Source organism: Chiloscyllium punctatum, chromosome 48, assembly GCF_047496795.1.
Source record: "Chiloscyllium punctatum isolate Juve2018m chromosome 48, sChiPun1.3, whole genome shotgun sequence".
NCBI classification, from domain to species: domain Eukaryota; kingdom Metazoa; phylum Chordata; class Chondrichthyes; order Orectolobiformes; family Hemiscylliidae; genus Chiloscyllium; species Chiloscyllium punctatum.
This window is the reverse complement of record NC_092786.1, coordinates 41,158,776-41,182,878: the sequence shown is the minus strand read 5'-3', so window position 1 is coordinate 41,182,878 and position 24,103 is coordinate 41,158,776. Positions and strand designations below refer to the sequence as shown.

Below are 24,103 nucleotides of genomic sequence, written 5' to 3'. Positions count from 1 at the left end.
TCTGGTTTTGGACTTCCACATGCAAGGGAAAAAAAACCTTGTCAATTCACCCGATCCATGTCCCTCGTGATTTTTTTAAACCTCTATAAGGTCACTTCTCAACTTCTGACACTCCAGGGAAAATAGCCCCAGTCAATTCAGCCTCTCCCTATAGCTCAAATCCTCTAACCCTGCAACATCCTTGTAAATCCAATCTGAACTCTTTCAAGTTTCACAACATCCTTCCTATAGAAGGGAGATCTGAATTGCACACAGTATTCCAGTTGTGGCCTAACCAATAGCTGTGCAATATCCTGTACAGCTACATCATAGCCTCCCTTAATTTCATTCATATAAAATTATATTTGTAATATAAGAAATATTTGGACAGAAGTTACAATTTAGTATGGTTAGATTTAACACTTATGGTTTTTGGGAGACAAATCTGTCGTCATCCAAGAATTTGTTTGAATTTTATAATGTTTTAAATATGAATGACGTTAGAAGTCTTAAATTTTATAGCCTAAAATGTCTTTTATGTATATATGTGTAAATTAGTAAACATTCATTACATAATCATGAAAATGGATGACTTAACTGCTGATATTTATGAAAGCTTGCATCATGTGGTGCTACACTTAGTATGAGTAATGTGGAAATTATATAAGTTCATCTTTGAGTTATTATCTTGTAGCTATTAATGAGGTGGAGTTTTCTTTTACATCCAGGAGGCCCCAGTTGGGCGAATGTCGCTTCCCAAGCTCCACAAAGGTTTGGGATGGACAGAATCCAGACATTTTCTTGTGGTCGAGTTGGCAGGCCAGCAGATCTGCGAAACTCTCAGGTATGTGTGTAGATTTACTATCATCATTCAGAATTTGGAACACTCGTGTTATTATTTGTTTTAAGATAGAAAATTCCTTGCCTTCCAGTTGGTTTTCTATTATATTTCTGTACAAATCGGTGCCTATATTGGCCAGATTTTTCAGTGACTGTGCAATCAGTGAAATACTGAGCAAATTAATAGTCTAATTTGATGATCTCACCATCAATAATTTTGTTCATAATTGAGTTGGAAGCCTCACAGCTGATTACTAATATTGCAACATAAATTGGAAATACTAAGCAGGTCAAGCAGCAGCTGTAAAGAGAAACAGTTGAGATTTCATTTTGATATGACCTTTCATCGGAACTTCAGTCAACTGATCATCCAGCAAAGTTATATGGGTGGAGCTGAGAAACACGAAAGGGATGACCACCTTGTTGGGATTGTGCTATAGGCCCTCCAATAGCAAGCGGAAATTGAGAAACAAATATGTAAGGAGATCTCCAATATGTGTAGGAATAATAAGGTTGCAATGGTCGGGATTTTAACTCTCCAAACATAGACTGGGGCTGTCAGAGTGTTAAGGGCTTGGATAGGGAGGAATTTAAGTGTGTACGAGGAAACTCTTATTCAATATATGGATGTATCTACTAGAGAAGGAGCAATACTTGACCTTCTGTTAGAAAATAAGATAGGGCAAGTGACTGAGGTGTCAGTTGGGGAGTACTTTGGGCATGTGACTGTAATTCGATTAATTTTAAAATATTTAAGGAAAAGCATAGAACTGATCAAAGAGTTAAAGTTCTAAATTGCAGCGAGGCTAGTTTTGACAGTATTGGACAGGAACTTTGAAAAGTTGATTGGGGGTAGCTATTTGCAGGTAAAGGAATGGTTGGGAAGTGGGAGGCCTTTAAAAAGGAGATAACAAGAGTTCAGAGACAGTGTGCTTCTGTTTAATATGAACGCCAAGGCTGGTAGGTGTAGGGATGACTAGAGAAATTGAGAGTCTGGTCAAACAAAAGTAGGAGCATATATGTATGGACAGCAGGAGTATACTTGAGGGAAATCAGGATGGCAAAAAGGGGACGTGGCTTTGAGAATTAGGGTAAAGGAGAATCCAAAGGGATTCTCTAACTACATTAAGGGCAAAGGAGTAACTCAGAAGTGAATAGAGCCTCTTAAAGATCAACGCAACCATCTGTGAGGAACCACAAGAGATGAGTGAAGTACTAAACTAATATTTTGCGTCAATATTTATCATAGCAAAAGATACCGAAGCTAGGGTACTTGAGGAAATAAAGTGTAATATCTTGAAAAGAGTTCATATTACAGATGGTGGTACTGGAGGTCTTAACGCAGAAGGGTAGATGGATCCTCAGGACCTAATCATGTGTTTCCCAGAACTTTGTGGGACGCTAGGGAAGTGATTTTTGTGTCCCTTGCTGAGATATTTCTGTCATCGACAATCGCAGGTGAGGTGTCAGAAGACTAGGGGGGTTGCCTAATGTTGTGCCATTATTTATGAAAGGCTGTAAGGAAAAGCTAGGGAACTATAGACTGCTGAGCCGTATGTCTGTGGTGGGTAAGTTGTTGGAGGGGTTTCTGAGGGACCGGATTTACATGCATTTGGAAAGGCAAGGACTGATTCGGAAAAGACATCATGGATCTGTGAATGGGAAGTAGTGTCTTGCTAACTTTATTGCGTTTTATTTGAAGAGGAGATGAAGAAGGTTGACGAAAGCAGAATGGTAGATGTCTATCTGGACTTCAGCAAAGTGTTTGTCAAGGTTCTGCATGATAGACTGATTAGAAAGGTTAGATCACATAGGATCATGGAGGAGGCAGCCAATAGGAGACAAAATTGGCTTGAAAGTAGGAGACAGGGTGGTGGTAGAGGGTTGCTTTTCAGACTGGAGGCCTGTGGCCAGCAGAGTGCCACAAGGATTGGTGCTGGGTCTGCTGTCTGTAGTCATTTATATAAGTGATCTGGTTGTTAATGTAGGAGATATGGTTAATACTTTTGCAGATGACACCAAAATAAATGGTATAGTGGATAGTGAAGATGATTACAGATTACATTACAGTGTGGAAACAGGCCCTTCGGCCCAACAAGTCCACACCGACCCGCCGAAGCACAATCCACCCATACTCCTACATTTACCCCTTACATAACACTATGGGCAATTTAGCATGGCCAATTCACCTGACCTGCACATCTTTGAACTGTGGGAGGAAACCGGAGCACCCGGAGGAAACCCACACAGACACGGGGAGAACGTGCAAACTCCACACAGTCAGTCACCTGAGGCGGGAATTGAACCCGGGTCTCTGGCACTGTGAGGCAGCAGTGCTAACCACTGTGCCACCGTGATTATCTCAGAGTACAATGGGATCTTGATCAGATAGGCCAAGGTGTGGCAAATGGAGTTTAATTTAGATGGATATGAGATGTTGCATTTTGGTAAGGCAAACTAGGGCATGTCTTGTAAGTTAATGGTATCACCCCTAGGGTGTGTTGTCAAACAAAGAGACCATAGGGTGCAGGTGCATAGTTACTTGAAAGTGGAGTCCCAGGTATACAGGGTGGTGAAGAAAGCATTTGGCACATTTGCCTTCATTGGTCAGAGTACAAGAGTTGAAATGTCATATTGCAACTCTGCAGACATTGCTGAGGCCACTTTGAGAATACTGCATATGATTCTGGTTGCCTTTCTATAGGAAGGATGTTGCCAGGACTGGAGAGTTTGAGTTTGCAGGGAATGGCTGAATAGGCTGGGGGTTTTTTTCCCCAGAACATTGGAGCCTGGGAGTTGACCTTCTAGAGGTTTGTAAAATTATATGGGGAATGGACAGAGTGAATAGCCAAGGTATTTTTCATAGGGTGAGGGAGTCCAGAACTAGAGGGCATTAGGTTCAAGGTGAAAGGGGAACGATTTAAAAAGGACCTGAAGCTGGAATCCTTGCAGTGTGGAAGCAGACCATTAGGCCCATCAAGTCTGCACCAACCCTCTGAAGAGCAAACTGCCCAGACCCACCCTGTACCCTATCCCTGTAACCCTGCATTTCCCAGGCTAATCCACCTAGCCTGCAAATCTGTGAACACTGCAGGCAATTTATTGTGGCCAATCCACCTAGCCATTTAAATCTTTAGACTGTAGGTGTAAACTAGAGAACCTGGAGGAAATCCATGCAGACACAGGGAGAATTCTCCACACAGACAGTAGAGTGTAGTCCGAGGTTGAAATCAAACCCGGATCCCTGGCAGCATGACTCAGCAGTGAAAACCACTGAGCCACAGTGCCGTAAGGGATAACCTTTCCACACAGAAGGTGTATGGTATGAGCTGCCAGGCAGTGGTGCATGATTGGAATGAACTGCCAGAGGAAGTGGTGGAGGTGGGTGCAATTACAATATTTAAATGGTGTCTGGATGGATATATGAATAGGAAAAGTTTAGAGGGATATGAGCCATGTCTGGCAAATGGGATTAGGTCACATTGGGATGTCTGATTGAGCTGGACTGAAGGGTCTATTTCCATACTGTGTGACTCTGACTCTATGCTTGATGTAAGGCCATCTCAACCTGAAACATGAACTTTTTCCCTATCCACAGATGCAGTCTGACCTGAGAATTTCAATATTACTTCTGACATCTCAATATTTTGCTTTTGATGACTAATATCCTGGCATTTAAGTCAGTACCTATACTAACTCCATAAGACCAGAAGACATAGGAGCAGACATTAGGCCACTTGGCCCATCAAGTCTGCTTCTCCATTCAATCATGGCTGATAGGGTTTTTCAACCCCTTTTTCCTGCTTTCTCCCTGTAACCTTTGATCCCCTTGTCAATGAAGAACTTATCTATCTCTGTTTTAATGACCTGGCCTCCCCAGCCTTCTGTGGCAATGAATTCCACACATTTCCTACTCTCCGGCTAAAGAAATTTCTCCTTATCTCCATTCTGAAAGGTCCTCCCCTTACTCTAAGGCTGTGCCCTCAGGTCCTTATCTCTTCTGCCAACAGAAACACCTTCCCAACATCCATTCTGTCCAGTCCATTCAGTATTCTGAAAATTTCAATCAGATCCCCCTTATCCTTCTAAACTCCATTGAGTATAGTCCCAGAGTCCTTGAACATCCCTAATGTTTAGCATTTCATTCCTGGGATCATTCTTGTGAACCTCCTTTGGACCCGCTCCAGGGCCAGTACATCTTTCCTGCGGTATGGGGCCCAAAATTGCTCACAATACTCTAACTGTGTGGTCTGACTGAAGCCTTATAAAGCCTCAGAAATACATCCCTGCTTTTATATTCTCGTCCTCTCGAGATGAATGACAACATTGGGTTTGCCTTCCTAATTACCGACTCAATCTGCAAGTTTACCTCAACAGAAACCTGGACTGGGACTCCCAAGTCTCTTTGAACTTCAAACTTATGAATTCTCTCCCTGTTTAGAAAATGGTCCATGCCTGTATTCTTCCTACCGAAGTGCATGACCTCACATTTCATCTGCCATTTCTTTGCCCACTCTCCTAACCTGTTAAAATCTTTCTACAACTTCCCCAACTCTTCAATACTACTAGCCCTCCCACCTATTTTTGTTTTATCTGCAAACTTAACCAGAACGCCTTTAGTTCCTTCATTTAGACCATTAACTTATCCTAATCTCTGACCAAATCGAGGTTTTCCCCACTTCTCCCTTTTGGTCTGCATTATGAACCATGTTAAAAGAATTTTAAGCACCCATACAAAAAAATTGAAACAGTAAACTAGACAATGTTATAGGATGAGACTAGCAAGAGTTACTGTCATTGCATTATGCTATATTATTTTGTTTCATAAATTCCAACTTGGAGGTTAACTGCCATGTTGAGCACCTTTCAGACTCCATGTAAATGTCCAATTAACTAGATAACTTACAATCACAACAATTTATTGGTTAACATGAGTAATGTCTGATTAGCCTTATGTACACAATTCATTGACTACTTAAAACAACAGTCAGGTGGGTTTTAAAGGAAAATATTAAAAACATTAATCTTCTATTTGCCTGTCTGCCTTTTACAGGTATGTGATTATGGTATTTCAATCACAATTTGACTATTTCTGGGGATATTAAAAAGTTTTACTTTTAATTTGAGGGATCAACTTCAAAAGTATCTTCGTATACTTCATGTACAGAAAATGGTAACCACACAGGCAACAAAACTTCAAGTAACTTGTAATAGTTGAAAAAATGCACGATAGTTATTGACCTCTTAAGACTTTAAGTGAATGGTTTTCCATTTTCTTTCTCACTTTGGAGGAAACCGTTCTCTGAATATCAGCTGATGTTAGTACATTACAGCCAAACCCAAGTAGCAGAGGCACAAATACACTAAGTCCATTAGGAAACTGACCATTGTATTTTAATAGGGGTGAAGCTTTGAAAATAAAGTGCAATTCAGTTTGGTGATGGTCATAATAAAGATGTACAATTGTTCCTGAAAACTTTGGTGCAGCATGTAATGGTACAAATTGCATCAATTTTAAGGAAAATGTGCACTTGAATAATGGCACACTATAACTAGTGTTACAGTGATGCAGTTTTTCTTCCATGGCTTTGTTGATATGCAGGATAACTCCAGAGGAAAGGTGCAAAGTTTGTCTTCACAAAGAATGTCAAACCATCAAAAGAATCGAGATTGGACTGCAGGACAGTCGTCTGAAGCGCAACAGTTTGTCAGTGGGCATATGACTGGAACTGATCAAAAACCTGATTCTTTATGTTTTGAGGTATTGAAGATTTAATTTAGTCACACTGTAAAATGTGTAATCATGTTAGTTGCATCCTAGGTTGTTGCTATCTGATGCCTCATTCGAGTTAGTGCCACATGAGATCTGGTTTTGTGCCATGCAGATCAGGAAACTCTTGAGGCAAATATTTTGCTTATGCCAAGTTGGCTGATAAAAGCTAGAGCGATGTTGAATAAAAGCCAGCAACACTCCTGAAATGATGTAAAGAAATGGACCAACTCCTACTTCCTATTATTTTTTGGCATATTTTATGTTCATGTGTCATTGAAACCAAAGAATCTCTATGGGATGATTACATTAAATTCCCATCTTCAAAAGCTTGTCTTCCGGTTTTTTTTTAAACAAGTACTATCATGTGAGTTACTGTGAAGGCTTTACATTATACAGTAGCACAGGATAGATCAATTCCCGTCAAAACAGCACCCATTGAAATCGCTGATCACTGTTGTTTACCATTTACCTGTAAATACTTGGATAAAAATTTGCAAGTGTATAAATCTCTATTTTATGCAGGATGACAGTGAGTTTCCAGAATTGATCATTGGAGCTGGTGTTTCCAAGAGCAAAGCTGTAGCCCATGATAATACTCAGAATAAAAATTCTCCCATTTGTCAACTTTCTAAAAAGCAACTCGGGGTGAGTGTTGTATCCACCTTCATTTATATGCATGCCTTTAGCAAAATGTTAATGTTTTAAAATTCTTTATTTTCACTGAGGCAAAATTTAGGATAGAAAAGTACATCATTTTGAAAAAGACAACTGAAATGTTATCTGGTTTTACCTTTTCATATGTTTGCTGTTGAATAAATTGTACTTTATCAGATAGTTGAAAAAGAAATTTGTATGTTAATTATTTTCATCAATAATATTCTTCTGCTTTTTTTAGCTGGGCGATCTTCCAGAAACTTCTCCAATCAACATAGTACAGACACCAATTCCAATAACTACAGCTATTCCAAAGCGTGCTAAAAGTCAAAGGAAAAAAGCATTGGCCGCAGCCCTTGCTACTGCTCAGGAGTATTCAGAGATTAGCATGGAACAGAAAAAACTCCAGGTGAGTATTTCATGTTTAATTCTTAAGGGGTATATGTAACTTTCCTTTCTTCCTGTTTTGGGTATTATTTTCAATGATGTCAAGTCAGAGTATGTGATGAATTTAAATTATTAGCATGAATATACTTTTGAGTAATTTTGGGTGAATTTTGATATCTGCAAATTTCTTGCGCCATTTAATGTGTGGTTTGCTACATGTAGGGTCAATAGCAGATCAGGAAACTTTGACTGTTCTGTATTTAAATGTTAAGAATGTGATGCTTTTCATACTAGTGTCTGCTTATATTTCTCCTTCCAAAACAAAAAATGCCTCTGATCCCAAATAACATTCAAGTCCATGTAATGCTTTTGTAGATCTAATCTATCAGTATACTATTACAGGACTTAGTTCAAGATATTATAAATGTTATGAAGAATGCTGAAAGACTACTTTTTCTGCTGCTAATTGAAATATCTTAGGAGATGTGGTTGTTTACATACAGTTCTGTACAACAGCTTTTGCTCTTTGTACCTGGTCTTATGTTATATATTTTTCCAAGGAGGCTCTGAATAAGGCAGCAGGGAGGAAGAGTAAAGCCCCTGTACAACTGGATCTTGGTGATATGTTAGCTGCACTAGAGAAACAACAACAAGCCATGAAGGCAAAGCAACTGACTAACACAAAACCTCTATCCTACTCTGGTATGGTAAATTTTACAGCTTAGCTTGTTAAATTTTGCTTTCTCGGGCAATTCTATCCCTATAGTGTTTCTTTATTTCGAAAAGGACTTGCAAATTGCGTTGATGCAAATTGAATGCACACTGAGAAATACCATGCTGGTCCTTTAAAATTATATCTGTACGTGATTAATTCTTTTTAGTTTCTGTGCTACACTGCATTAATGTCTGTATGTGCTGAATTGTGTGCTTTCTTTGAATAGAACTGAATTGACGACTTCGATGAATTTATATAAGATCATTCCAATTTTTGATTTGATTTATTATTGTCTCCCATACCAAGATACAGTGAAAAGTATTGTTATGCATGTTTTCAAACTTCTGTATCTTCTGCCTGATGGAAGATTAGTATAACTGGGGTGGGAGGGGCCTTTGAATATGTTGGCTACTTTCCCGAGGCAACAGGAAATCTTGACTGAGTCAATGAAAAAGCTGGTTTTAGTGATGGACTGGGCTGCATTCACAACTCTCTGTAATTTCTTATGATCTTGGGCAGAGTAGTTGCCATATGAAGCTGTGATGCTTTCAATGGTGTAGCTGTAAAAATGGTAAGAGTGATTTAGACATGCCAAATTTCCTTAGCCTTCTGAGGAAGTGGAGGCATTATTGTGCTTTATTTACTGTAGCATTGACATGGATGGGTCAGGACAGATCGCTCCTGATATTTACTCCTAGGAGCATAAAGCTCTTGCTACCTCCACCTTAGCACTACTGATACAGTCAGGGGCGTGTCCTCCATTCCACTTCCTGAAGTCAATGACCACTTCTTTCTTTCTTGTTGACATTAAAGGAGAGATTGATGTCCTTACACCATGCCACTAAGCTTTATAACGCTTTCCTGTACTCTGTAGCTTCATTGTTTGAGCTCCAACCAACTATGATGTTGTCATCAATGTCGGAGAATTGTCCAGTTATAAATAAAGTGTGTACACGCATCTTGTGAAATTGACAAGTACTGGTTTATTTCACAATATCATGGGAAGGGAGATTGACCACACATAAGCAAAACGGGTACTTTGCACACTGAGTCAAAAGCCCTCTTCCCTGAGCTTCAGGTATAGTCAGTTCTTATAAGGTTACAAAACATCGATGTTAATTACAAGATTAACATCGATGTTAATTTCAATCACAGTTGATAAGAACAATTTTGCTAGTCCAGCAGTATCTGTTAGTTAACAATAGCAACAGGAGGTTGGTTAATCTACAGAAATGGGTGCTAATAGTCAGCGTCCTGGGAGCAATAGTTTCATAGGGCAGTGATCATTCATATCCAGCATCCTGGTGTCATTTAGTCTGCATGGAAATTGTGGTGACTTGTTTCCTGGGTAGACTGAGCTCCCTCGGGGCTTCAGGAGCTGTAATGCCATTGTGAGGCAGTGAATCTCATCAGGTCATCTAAATAAAATGTTCGTTCAGTCAGTAAAGGTTTTGGTAATGGCTCTTCCTGAGTGTGCTGCTGTGCTCTTCCAGCACCACTAATCCAGAAACTGAGTGTGGCCAAGTTGAGGTAGCAGTGGCATTATGGGTAGCCCCTCTTTGGCTAAAGACAGCCATAATATCTCTAAGCAAGTGGTCTGCAGGCAAAGTGGTTTTTCCCTCTCCCGCAATCAGTGAATTTGTAAATAGAGTTACAGCTGAATTTGGCCATAGTTGTGAGTGTGTAAGGGGCTGAGCGTGCAGCCTTGTGGGGCACCAGTGCTCAGGGCTGTGATAGAGGAGGTGTTGTCGCTTATCCTTACTGATTTCTGTCTGTGACCAAGAAGTCAAGGATCCAGTCACAGACTGAGGAGCAGAGTCCTATGTGTAGGAGCTCAGATGTGTTTGGTTGGAATTGTGGTGTTGAAGGTGGAGCTAAAGTCAATAAATAGGAGTCTGACATGGCAATGTGGGGAGGAGGTGTTCTTATTCATCTCTGGAATATCTGGATAATGTAGGGCTGGGTTGTTGGCATCTGCTGTCGACCTATTGTGACAGTAGGTGAATTATAGTAGCTCAGGCAATCTGGGAGGCTGGAGTTGTGTGCCATTCCTAACCTCTTGAAGCCCTTCATAATGGTGGATGTCAGAGCCACCAGGTGGTAGTCATTGAGGCACTCCGCATGATTTTCCTTTGGTCCCAAGATGATGGTGGTCGTCTTGAAGCAGTCCAGATTAATAGTGATGGGTTTAAGTCAAGGTCCCTGAGACAAATAAGGACTGTGTGCTAATTGATTGCATCAACAAGTATCCCACGTTCCATAGTTTAAACTCCTGTTTTCTTGATACCATCTCATTGCTTTTCTAGAATTATTCTTTAAATCACATTGGTCAGCCCACCATATTGCCAAAAGAATACTTTACAAATATTTCACAAATCAACATTTTCTTTTTTTTCAGTTGGTACAAGTACACCTCTTTCCATCAAAGACTGTGGGAACATGAAAACTTTACATAAAAATCAGCAGTTTATTGGATTTCATAATCCGTTGGATTCTGGTGCCCCCAAGATAAAGCGAGGGAAGGAGAGGGAGATTCCAAAAGCAAAACGTCCAACTGCACTTAAAAAGGTAAAACCATAGTTGAGTAGCTGCTGCACATTAAGAAAAAAAAGAAAATCTGAAACATTTGTTTTTTCGGTTAGTAGGAGGTAACAATAATCAAAAGCAAATTTTCACTCTTCCCATGTTAGATACTATGTTTTTGAGGATAAAAAGTCAGTTTATAAATACCTAAACAATTTGGTTCTAGCAAAATTGCTTGCTTTTCATTAAATTTAGTTGTAGTAAATAAACAAACATACAGCAAACTTCATTTTAATCGGCATCTAATGAACTGGCGCACTCAATAAACCGGCAAAAATTATATTCCTCAAATACCATGAAGTTTACTGTATTATTCTGTCCTATTATAGTTCTTTTAAATTTATTTACCTCCGTGTTAAGAGACTTATTCAATCAAATGGCCACACAGTTGATTCAGTTTCAAGACTATTTCTTCTCAAATTCCACGATGTCCCAGCAGTCAGTTGAGAGTGAGAAGGCTCTATGCTGGCAAGTCTTATTTAGGCAAAGTTGCATTATTAAAGTGATTTATGCTGTAAATAAAGTCTAACAGTAACATGAATACTCCCTAATTTACATTCCTTTTGCTTAGTATAGGTTTTTACATTGTTCATGTAGACCTTTGATTATCTGGATTATTTGATCAACTGGCACCCTCCATGTCCAATAGTTAACAAAAGGTTTGTTATATTTGTGAAGAGTAGTCGAAGTGGAAGTTCGTTCCATGACATGTATACTGACCAACCATATGCTTTCCTTGAGTGATACGGAAACCTGAATATTTCTAATTCGTGAATTTGTTGGGATGTAGCAAATAAGTGACCCATTTTCATAGGGAGAATATTACATGAATTCTAGTCTTCAGCTGTGAGCTGTAGCTTTCAGCAAACCACTGGTCATCCCTGTTCATCTAGCTAACTGAAGTAGAGAAGACAATTGATGGTGGGATTTGAAAGATGAACAGCATGAAGATTTTTGTAAGTTGCATGTAAATTTTGTTTTAGGCTGTCCTAAAGAATGCATTGAATTGATTTTTTGCATGGAAGATAATTATTAGAAGCCTTCAGCTGTCTGGTTGGTGGATTTGAAATAGAGTGATGTCAACAACACAGGTTCAATTCACGTACCAGCTGAGGTCACCATATCTTCTCAACTTCACCTCTGTCTCTTGAGGCAAGGTAACCCTCAGGTTAAATTTGCCACTAGTCGTCCCTCTGTAATAAGAGAGCAGACCTATGGTTCACTGGGAATATGGCAACTTTGCCTTTAAGTTATAGAAAGCCAGAAAATGGAAGCAAGGATATGTCATTCTCTGTTCAATATGATCATGGCTGTTTCCACTTTCTTCCCATAGCCATTGATTACTTTAACCCAAAGACCGAATCTAACTCCTTCTTGAAAGCATTCAGTGTTTTGATTTCAGCTGCACTCTGTGGAAATGTGAAGATTTCCCAGGCTCCCCTCTCTCTGGCAAAGAAATTTTCAGTCTTAAATGGTCAACCCCGATCCTTAGATATTATTGCGTCTGATTCTGCCTGCCACAGACATCGGGAGCATCATCCCTGTGTTTATCCCATCCAGTCCTCTTTAGAATTTTATAGGTTTTGAGATGCCTCCCGTTCTTCTAATCTCTAGTAAATATGTCCTAACAGATCCAGTTCTCTTAGATTGATGCTGTATCCTAGCTAGCATTCCAGTGGGTACATTAAAGCTTTTCCTCTTCGTGACAGATTATCCTGAAGGAAAGAGAAGAAAAGAAAAATAGATTTTCAATAGAATCAACAGTTGTAGGATCAGAGGAACCGGGTGATGAACAAATGAACTTTTCGGAGGAGCAGTCTATAACCCAGGAAGTGGTTTCGCAGGAAGGTAAATTACCTTGACTGTTAGAAAGGAGATTTTCTGTGCAACAGCATTTGGATAGTCTACATTTTTTTTTATCATTCTAGCTTATGAATGAAATTGGCATGCTTACTGACACTTGACTACTGTTTGAATGCCTTCTGCAAATGTTGCGTGTGTAGCTGATGATAGTTGACTAGCTTTCTTAAAAATGGAACTGGACTGAGTGGCATAATGGCAGCTGTCAATGAAGGATTTTTGTTTTTTAACCAATAAGAAATTAGGTGGTTAAATACCACTTTTATTACAAAAGCCTGAAAATAAACCCCTTATTTTGTCAGCTCGGCAGAACATATACAATGAAAATCTTATTTGGAAGTGCTGCTGGACTTCATTAAATGATACATTATTTGTAACTACTTCAAGACCAGTGTGAGAGGCAGGCAAATTTTGTTCTAATTGCTCCACACTATTAAAGTTATAGCTTTCCTAAAGTTTTGAGGTAGTAAAGTGTTGGGTTTTAAACTGAGGGTGAAAGTCAGGATTTCTGTTTCAAAACAAAAAAGCACACTTATTCATCTGGTCTTAAAAGCTAGACATACAGTTTTCTGATCTTAAGCCATCTACATTGCTCTTCCTCTCTTTCACTCCTTCATGTTGTCAAATACCTTACTTCACTGGAATATACAACCATTTCCAAAGGTCACATTTCTCCTATGGAGGCTCTGTTCTTGTTTCCTTAAACCAGAAAAATACTAGGTTGAGACTGTGGTCTATAATAAGTTAACTTGCATCAAATGGGGCAAACGTCACTACAGTTGATGTCAGCCTTTGAGTTGGAGAGAAAATTTTTTTTATTTCAAAAATATACTTTATTCATAAAATTATTTTGATATCAATTGGTGATGCCATACATATGTATACATTCCATTTCTTTACATACAGAGATTGGAATTAATCATTCGTATATACAAGTCTGTACATTAACCTTCCAGGTATTTTGCTGAAGCGTCAGCGCGGCCTGATTATTGAGTGGGCCCCCTGTTGTTCTTAGGCAGGCAGACCTTACACAGTGGTCTTTCCCCACCGCGCCTTGGCGGCAGCTGCCCCAAGCTTCAGCGCATCCCTCGGCACGTAGTCCTGGACCTGGGAATGTGCCAGTCTGCAGCACTCAGTCGGGGTCAACTCCTTCAGCTGGAAGATCAACAGGTTTTAGACCGCCCAGAGAGTGTCCTTCACCGAGCTGATGATCCTCCAGGCACAGTTGATGCTCGTCTCTGTGTGCGTCCCAGAAAACAGACTGTAGAGCACGGAGTCCCGCGTCACGGAGCTGCTCGGGACGAACCTTGACAAACACCACTGCATTCCTCTCCAGACTTCCTTTTGCATAGGCTTATTCCAGAAGGAGGCGTGTGATACACTCGTCCCCTCCACAGCCACTTCGAGGGCAGCGTGCGGTGCGGTAGAGTCCGGGAGTGCATAAAGGATTTCACAGGCAGAGCCCTTCTCACCACCAGCCAAGCCATGTCTTGGTGCTTGTTGGATGGTTCTGGTGATGGGGCATTCTGCCAAATGACTTTGACAGTCTGCCCAAGGAACCGCTCGATAGGATCCGCCCTCTCCTTTACCCGAAGGGTCTCAAGGACACTACGTGCTGACCACTTCCTGATGGACTTTGTTCATTTGCTATCCAGCTGAATATATTTGTCCATGGACCTAGGCAAGGAATAGGGTTCAGCTGTGGTGCCTCAGACCTTTTAAATGTGTGACATTGTTACTCACTTGTTGAATGACTACAAGAACAAAATGGGGAGAGCCCAAAGACCCTCCGCAAAAATTTATATTTAGGAATGCAACGGAAAGATCTTGCCTTAGTGCTGACCGAGGACGTGATAGACATCTAACTTTGGGTGGCAATCTAAACAAACAAATATCCTACCCAGCTTGTAGCTTGAGGCTTAGTACCTCTTAATGGTTAATGCTTTTTATCTTTAGGGTGAGGGGCCTAATGAACCACATATGAATCAGTTTAAGTTGCAGGTAGCTTTTTTAGGCAACTTAAAAAAACAAGTTTGCAATCAGTTAGTAAGGCCTAGTAAGGTCTAGATAGTTAAGCTTGCTCAGGTACTTTTACAGCCTATAGAAATGCAAGGTTTAGTTCCACAACTTCAGAATATGACCTCTGCACTCTATTATTCTTACTACAGCACCTCCCCAGCCATGTCAGATTTGTGATTTTTCACATTGCTTACGGCAGAGCAGACCCATTTTCTCCTTTTCACTGCGAACACTTAGTTATTTTGCATATCCATCTTGTCTTTACCACCATTATCACTACTTTTGTGTTTTGCTCTGGATGCTCTCCATCTGTTCACTTTCTCCTCCTATCCTGACTACAGCATTAAAACCAGTATTTTTAGCTCCTTTCAGTTCCACAAAAAAAAATAATTCAAATAATAATTGGCCTTCCTATTTTGCTACTGAAGTGGATAACCGTGCATTTATCCATATTACACTGCATCTGCCATGCATTTGCCTGATCACTTGGCATGTCCAAATTACTCTGCAACATCTCTGCTTCCTCTGCACAGCTCACCCTTCCACCCAGCTTTGTGTTATTTGCCAATTGAGATGTTAAGTTTAGTTCTCTCAACTATATAGTTAACACGTGAATATCTAGAGTCATAATACAGATCCCTATGGAACCTCACTTACAATTCAGAAAAAGGCCCATTTATTCCTACCCTTTGTTTCCTGTCTGCTAACAGATATCCTGTCTACATCATGTGCTTCAATTTTATACATTAATCTCTTATGTGGATTTTGTCAAATGCCTTCTGAAAGTCCAAATAAATCACATCCACTGGCTCCCCTGATCAAATCTACTAATTTCATCCTTGAGGCATTCCAGTATTGAGTCATAGAGCTGTAGACCATGCTAGGTAACATCATCAGTGAGCCTGAGTTGAAACACTGGTGTTCTGTCCCACTTTCTATTTGTGTCTTGGTCTGTTACGATGAGTGATATAATTTCCGGTTCTTTTTCTCCATGGTTGGTAAATGGGGTCACTCTGTAGCTAAATCTCAATAATTCCAACTATGTCATACCTGTTTCTATTTGAATCTATTTGCATGATTAATTCATCCACTTTATTTAGAACACTCTGTGTGTTCACACACAAAGCCGTAATGCTTGTCTTTGACATTTCTGGTCCCATTCTCATAGTTATTTACTGTGGCCTATTTAATTCTGGCCTTTAATTCCTCTGCTTATTACTTCTCTTATTCCCCTCTTCTGTCATTTGTTCTTGTCCTTGACTTCCCTTTCCTCTGACTCCTTGAATAAGTTGCCCAGTCAATTTAGTTTAAGCCCTTCCAACCACTCTAGCAAATACTCCCTCTATGGTATCAGCCCTAGTCCTGCCCAGATGTGACCTGTCCAGTTAATTTTGGTCCAGCATCCCCCAGAACCAGTCCCAATGCTCCAAGAATCTGAAATCCTCCCCTTCACCATCTGTTTAGCCACGTGTTCATCTGATACATCCTGCTCTTTCTATTCTGACTTAGGGCGGCACGGTGGCACAGTGGTTAGCTCTGCTGCCTCACCGCGCCAGAGACCCAGGTTCAATTCCTGCCTCACGTAACTGTATGTATGGAGCTTGCACATTCTCCCCGTGTCTGCGTGGGTTTCTTCCAGGTGCTCTGGTTTCCTCCCACAATCCAAAGATGTGCAGGTTAGGTGAATTGGCCATGCTAAATTGCCCATAGTGTTAGGTGAAGGGGTAAATGTAGGGGAATGGGTCTGGGTGGGTTGCTCTTCGGAGGGTCGGTGTGGACTTTTGGGCCGAAGGGCCTGTTTCCATACTGTAAGTAATCTAATCCAATCTGGAGATCACTACTTTTTTGAGGTTGCACTTTTCAGCTTGTTCTCTAACTCCCATGTTCCTTTTTGTTTTAAGCCTAAGAGCATGGAAACAGACCTTAGCCCATGCTGACCATGTTCCCAAACTAAACTAGTCCTAACTGCCTGCATTTGGTCCATATCCCTCAATCTTTCCTGTTCATGTACTTCCCAAATGTCTTTTAAATGTTGTAACTGTACCTGTATCTACCACTTCCTGTGACAGTTCATTCCACATGAATTCCACAGGTTATTTTAAAAAAAGCTCCCCCTCCTGTCCTCTTTAAAACTTTCTCCTGCCACCTTAAGAGTATGCCCCTAGCTTTGAACTCCCCCAACCTAGGGAAAACACCTTTGCTATTCACCTTGTCTATGCCCCTCATGATTTTATGAACTTCTGTAAGATCACCCCTCAACCTCCTATGGTCCAGTGAAAATAAGTCACAGTCTATTGTTGTAACTCAAACCCCATTCCCAGCAACGTCCTGATAAATCTCTTCTGAGCCCTCTCCAATTTAATATTCTTCCTTTTGGCAGGGCGACCAGAACTGTACACAGTACTCCAGAAGAGGCCTCACCAATGTCTGTACAACCTCAACATGACATGCCAACTCTTTATATTCAATGGCCCGAGCAATTAAGGCAAGCATGCTAAACGTCTTCTTAGCCACCCTGTCAACCTGTGATGCAAATTTCAAAGAATTATGTACCTGAACCCCTAGATCCATCTGTCCTACAACACCACCCAGGACCCTGCCATTAATAGTATAATTCCTGCCCTTGTTTGTTTTACCGAAATATAATACCTTGCATTTATCCCATGTTATTGGTACCAATGTGTACGATGACCACTGGGTACTCACCCTTCCTCTTCAGGATGTCCTGTAGCTGCTCTGAGATATCCTGGATCCTAGCACCTGGGAGGCAACATACCATCCTGGAATCTAATTTGTGGCCACAAAAATGTCTGTCTATTTCCCTTACAATTGAATCCCATATGACTATCACATTTCCACACATTTTACTCTTCCCTTGTGCAGCAAAGCCAACTATGGTGCCATGGCTGTTGCTGCTTTCCCTTTAAAGGCTATTCCCCTCAACACTATTCACAGTAGCATGTCTGTTTTTACGAGAATGGCCACAGGAGATTTGTCCTTTTACTCTGCCTGGTATTCACCCATTCCCTTTCTGCCTCTGGAGCATAGAACATTAGAACAGAACATTACAGTGCAGTACAGGTCCTTCAGCCCTCAATGTTGCGCCGACCTGTGAAACCAATCTGAAGCCCATCTAATCTACACTCTTCCATTTTCATCCATACATTTATCCAATGACCATTTAAATGCCCTTAAAGTTGGTGAGTCTACTACTGTCGCAGGCAGGGTGTTCCACACCCCTACTACTCTCTGAGTAAAGAAACTACCTCTGACATCTGTCACCCTATATAATCCTCTTTTTTTTTACATATGTCTCAATTAAGTCACCTCTTAACCACCTTCTCTCGAACAAAAACAGCCTCAAGTCCCTCAGCCTTTCCTCATAAGACCTTCCCTCCATACCAGGCAACATCCTAGTAAATCTTCTCTGAACTTTTTCCAACACTTCGGCATTCTTCCTATAATGCGCTGACCAGAACTGTACACTATACTCCAAGTGCGGCTGCATCAGAGTTTTGTACAGCTGCAACGTGACTTCGTGGCTCTGAAACTCAGTACCTCTACCAATAAAAGCTGACATGCCGTGTTCCTTCTTAACAACCCTATCAACCCCTGAGTGTCAACTTTGAGGGATCTATGTACACAGACACTGAGATCTCTCTGCTCATCTACACAACCAAGAATTTTACCATTAGTCCAGTACTCTCTATTCCTGTTGCTCCTTCCAAAGTGAATCACCTCACACTTTTCTGCAATAAATGCCATTTGCCACCTCAGCCCAGCTCTCCCTATCTCTGTCCCTCTGTAACCTGCAACATCCTTCGGCACTGTCCACAACACTACCAACCTTAGTGTCGTCCGCAACTTTACTAACCCATCCTTCTACACCCTCATCCCAGGTCATTTATAATAATTACAAACAACAGTGGCCCTAAAACAAACAGATCTTCCAGTACACCACTAGTGACTGAACTCCAGGATGTACATTTCCCATCAACCACCACCCTCTGCCGCCTTTCAGCTAGCCAATTCTGATCCAAAACATTAAATCACCCTCAATCCCATGCCTCCATGTTTTGTTCCATAGCCCACCATGGGGAACCTTATCAAACGTCTTACTGAAATCCATATACACCATATCAATCACTTTACCATCATTTGGTCACCTTCTCAAAGAATTCAGTAAGGTTTGTGAGGCATGACCTACCCTTCATGAAACCATGTTGACTATCCTTAATCAACATATTCCCTTCTAGATGATTATAAATCCTATCTCTTACGACCTTTTCTCACACTTTATCCACAACCGAAGCAAAGCTCACTGGTCTAAAATTACCAGGGTTGTCTCCACTCTCCTTGTTCAAGAGAGCAACATTTGCTATCCTCCAGTCTTCTGGACTGTTCCAGTAGACAATGACAACATAAAGATCAAAGCCAAAGGCTCTGCAATCTCCTCCCTAGCTTCCCAGAGAATCCCTGGATAAATCCTATTTTACCCAGAGGACTTACCTATTTTCACAGAAATCTATTTCCACAATTGCGAAAACCTCCTTATGAACCTCAATCCCGTTTAGTCTAGTAGCCAAAGTATTCTCACCAGACCCTGACCACATGACACCTGGAGGAAGAGCGCCTCATCTTCCGCCTAGGAACCCTCCAACCACACGGGGTGAATGTAGATTTCTCGAGCTTCCTCATTTCCCCTCCCCCCACCTTATCTCAGTCCCAACCCTCTGATTCAGCAACTCCCTCTTGACCTGCAATCTTCTTCCCGACCTCTCTGCTCCTGCCCCCTCTCCGGCCTATCACCCTCACCCTCACTTCCTTCCACCTATCGTATTCCCAGCACCCCTTCCCCAAATTCCCTCCCCCCTACCTTTTTATCTCAGCCCGCTTGGCACACCAGCCTCATTCCTGAAGAAGGGCTTATGCCCGAAATGTCGATTCTCCTGCTCCTCAGATGCTGCCTGGCCTGCTGTGTTTTTCCAGCACCACATTTTTCAACTCTGGTCTCCAGCATCTGCAGTCCTCACTTTCTCCAAGTATTCTCCTTGACAACACTGTCTTTTTCCAGTGTGAATACTGAAGAAAAATATTCATTTAGTGCTTCCCTTATCATCTTGGACTCCATGCAAAACTTCCCACTACTGTCCTAGATTGGCCCTAATCTTATTCTAGTCATTATTTTATTCCTGATATACATATGGAGTCTTAGCCCGTAGTGTGGACAGCTCTCTATACATGCTATCCACAGTTCTCTCCGCTGTTGCAGATGCTCCACAGTGTCCCCATCCATTGCTCCCACTCCTTAACCCAGGCTTACTGAAGACACTTCTTGCATATGCACTGGTCTCAGGCAATAGAAATATTCCCATTTTCCCAAATAGGTCAGGAGGAGCCCAGCACTGCTTTCAGCTCACCTGCCGTGACATACCCCTCTAAATTAAGCCTTTTGAAAACTGCATAATATCAAATAATGTCAATTTCTCTAGGGCCCTCTCTGTGTTGCTTGCTACTACACAATCCAGTCCTTGGAAACAATAAAACCAGAAAAAGACCTGCCCTAACTACTTATAAATTAGCCTTCCCCATTGGAGCCTCTACTCCTGCAGGAGGGTAAGATTACCTTGGTTTTCCTACAATGCCACTCTTTGTTTCTTCCTTACCAGCTGCACACCCTGCCCAGCCTGCTTTACTGTAGCATGTAGTCAGCTCTGCTTTACTGTAACGCTGACTATAAGGCCACACTCTACCCAGAATTAAGTTATTTCTAACAATTGCTCAAGAAATCCTAGTTATTCTAATAACAAAAGACTTTTGTTTTTGCCTTTACCCCATAGTTATGGTCAAAAGTGCCATAACTAAATTTGAAAGCTTAGCTGTGTAGAAGCTCAGTCAGTTGGGGGAAATAATGAACCCATGACAAATCTGTCACTAGATTCAGAGTAACAAATTCTGTGCAGCTGTGAATTAAGAGTTTGGCAAGATTACAGCTTTTTGACGTGTTATGATTACTTTACGGCTGAGATGCATCTGCAAGTCAAGCTTCTGTCAAGTATGGTGTCTTAATCTGGCAGCTGAGGAAGCTAGTTGGATTGGAAATGCCTTGTGATAAGTTAAGTCTGTTTTTAAGTATTCAGAGTTCCCTTCCAGTTTATAAACTGCTTTGGTCTAATGTCCAAACCCTGCACCAAAGAGATAGCGTGCTCCTCAAGCATCAACTGGAAGTTTGCATGTTGAACTTTAGCTGAGTTCGTCTTTCAGTCTCCCATTTCATTATTTCATTTCATCCTGCTTGAGCTATTATTTTGAAACTTTTTATGTTGCATTGCTTATTTTAGCATTTTGAGTCATCTACTGACTTCGTGTTTAACTAACTGATGGTATAATTCAGAAGGAGGCTGAGTTTAATGATGTGAAGAAGGTAACCAACTAAATAACTGCAATGTGCTTTTAGTTGGATGTCTGTTTTGTTCTATCACTTCCATGCTCAGAGGTGGGATGTATGTGGAAACTGACTATCTTTATAGATAGAAGACCATGCATTCAGTAAATAATTTTAACATCACGGCAGATGGTGGTAAAATGAGCAGATGTTAACATTTGTTGAAGTACTGTAGCTTTAATTTTGGAAAAAAGAGCAAACTAGTTTAGTTAGTTTTGTGACGATACAATGGCTTTAAGAGGTGTATTTTGTTCTTTTTTTTATGAATAAAGTTTGAGCCATAGATGAAAAGTGATCTGGTCAAAGCAAATAAAGTAAATAGCTTGTGAGGCCTTGGGTTTTTTAAAAGTTGTATCATGGAAGCACCCTTGAATGGGTGGAATCACGCTCCCATAGAACCCAGATTATTTTAGTTTTAATTTAAATGTAGTTGTTGGGGTCTTGAACCTGAGTGTGTGGAGTCTCTTATTTCTCTCTCTGTTACAACTAAAAGCTGGGGTTCTCTGCCTGCTGCAGAATTGCACGTGAGGCGATCCATTTTACAGATTTTGTTTTTGCCAATGGTATATTTCTGGGATGTTGCTACATTGGAACAATTAATTAGTAGTAATTGATACATATTATTTCAAGCATTTTGCTCGAGTTACCTTTGAGCCAATTCTTTTGTTTTTATTTTGTTTGTATTTTAATTGCAATGCAAAAATAAAATGTTTTTGCTTTAAGTCAAGTAGTTTCAGCTACCAAATTGCATCTGGAATGCAACGCCCTACACTTTAAAAATGAAAAATGTTAAGTTCTAGTCTATCTTCTTAATATGTTTGAGGGGGTTTGGTCTAATTCATAAATTTTCTTAATTTCAGATATTGGATTGAGCGTTCCCAGTGACACATCTCTGTCTCCTGCAAGCCAGAACTCTCCATATAGTATGACACCAGTTTCACAAGGGTCTCCAGTCAGCTCAGGAGTTGGCAGTCCAATGGCTTCTTCGACGATCACAAAAATTCACAGCAGACGTTTCAGAGAGTAAGCATTTTAGGAACATTTATATAAAGCTGTCACTTCCTCAATTGAACTTCTGTGACAGTACTTTTTTGTGAAGAAAAAAGTGAATTTCTTTATTTCTAAATAAAGTTTAGTTGGAAGTCTTTCAGTCAAAGTGGCTGCTAATGGCGGTTTAAATATTTTTAAGTTTAGATTTACACCCCCAAATTTTAAAGGAGTTGCTTGTTCCACAGAACTGGATTAGTGGTGCTGGAAGAGCACAGCAGTTCAGGCAGCATCCAAGTAGCTTCGAAATCGACGTTTCGGGCAAAAGCCCTTCATCAGGAATAAAGCCCGAAACGTCGATTTCGAAGCTACTTGGATGCTGCCTGAACTGCTGTGCTCTTCCAGCACCACTAATCCAGAATCTGATTTCCAGCATCTGCAGTCATTGTTTTTACCTCTGTTCCACAGAGCTGTCTTGTTATACTAGATGTTCTGGAGGGGTGAGATTAGTAGGCAGAATTAGAGCACATGGGTTTGGGTTTAATATACTGCCGGGGATTGAGGATTAGTTAATGGGTAGAAAACAGTAGGAATAAACAAGTCATTTTCAAGTGGGCAAGCTGTGACTAGTTGATCAGTGCTTGACCTCCGATATTTGCATCCTCTATCAATGATGTGGATGTGGGAACCAAATGTAGTACTTCCAAGTTGCTGTTGATCAAAAAAAGTGGAATGTGAGCTATGAGGAGGATGAGAGGAAGCTTCGATGGGATTTAGACAGGCTAGTCAGTGGGCAAGAACATGTCAGAATATCTCAGTTGGCTGTGGCCAAGAGCCAGAAAATAGGATTTGTGTAGTTCGATCTTTATTTGGCATGGGCACATTGGCTTAATGGCCTCCTGCTCTGTAAGAGTCTGAGTCTATGGAATATAATGTGGAAAAGTGAAGTGATCAACTTCAATAGGAAAAACAAATGCGCAGGATTTCTTGAATGGTGAGAGATTAGGAAGTGTTGTTGTTCAAAGTGACCTAGCTATCCTTGTTAGGGAGTCACTAAAAACAAGTATGCAGTTTCAGCAAGCAATTAGAAAGGCAAATTATGGTCACTTGAAATCAATCTCTCTGGGCACATTTTGACACGTCTGCGGTAGATGGGTCTTCAACCCAGACTTCGTGGTCCAAGAGTTCTTAAATACAAATGATCTATTCATCTTGGATTTGATTGCAGGAGTAATCAAATGAAACAGAGGTTCACCACATGATATTTGGGAAATTGAGATTTTCCTATGAGGAAAGATCAAGGAGATGGGGCACGTCTCCTTTCAAGTGTGGAAGGATGATAGATGATCTTGTTGAAATTCATAAAATTCTTACGTGGCTTAACAGAGTAGATACAGGGTTGTTCTCTTGTTTTGGGTGGGTGGTGAATGAGGGGTTGATTGTCTGGACCAGATGACTTGTTTCAGAATAAGCAATAGGTCATTTAGTACTAGAGAAGAAGATTTTCGTTGCTGAAGCTGTGTAACTCTGGAATTGTCTGTCACAGTGGAAGCTTAGTCATTGAGTATATTCAAGACAGAAATTGATAGATGTCTAGATATTAAAGATATTAAGAGATAAAGTATAGAACAAAGTAACTGATCAGTTTTAATTCAGTTGAATAGCAGAGCAGTTTTGAGGGACCAAATGGCCTACTCCTGTGCCTATTTGCTACATTCCTACATTGCTAGAACATCTATATTGCTGGTATTTACCAGCTGCCTTTGCGTTTGAAGTGTGATTTGTGCAATCTCCAGCTTGTTAATTTATCAATGTAAATGGATTTCCATTCAATCTCATGAGTGGAAGCTGCTTGCAATTT

General features: G+C 40.7%; 1 protein-coding gene across 3 annotated transcripts in view; it reads left to right on the top strand.

Moving 5' to 3' along the window:
• Positions 1–24,103, top strand: part of secisbp2l (SECIS binding protein 2-like) — a 93,990-nt gene that overhangs the window by 53,091 nt on the left and 16,796 nt on the right. For 2 of the 3 annotated variants that reach the window (XM_072565038.1, XM_072565040.1), the window contains 8 exons: positions 708–823; positions 6,422–6,580; positions 7,115–7,237; positions 7,488–7,655; positions 8,194–8,335; positions 10,747–10,916; positions 12,641–12,779; positions 22,116–22,278. In XM_072565038.1, coding sequence (XP_072421139.1) covers positions 708–823; positions 6,422–6,580; positions 7,115–7,237; positions 7,488–7,655; positions 8,194–8,335; positions 10,747–10,916; positions 12,641–12,779; positions 22,116–22,278 — 1,180 coding nt within the window. The remainder of the gene's footprint in view (positions 1–707; positions 824–6,421; positions 6,581–7,114; positions 7,238–7,487; positions 7,656–8,193; positions 8,336–10,746; positions 10,917–12,640; positions 12,780–22,115; positions 22,279–24,103) is intronic. The other variant, XM_072565039.1, reaches the window with a different exon arrangement.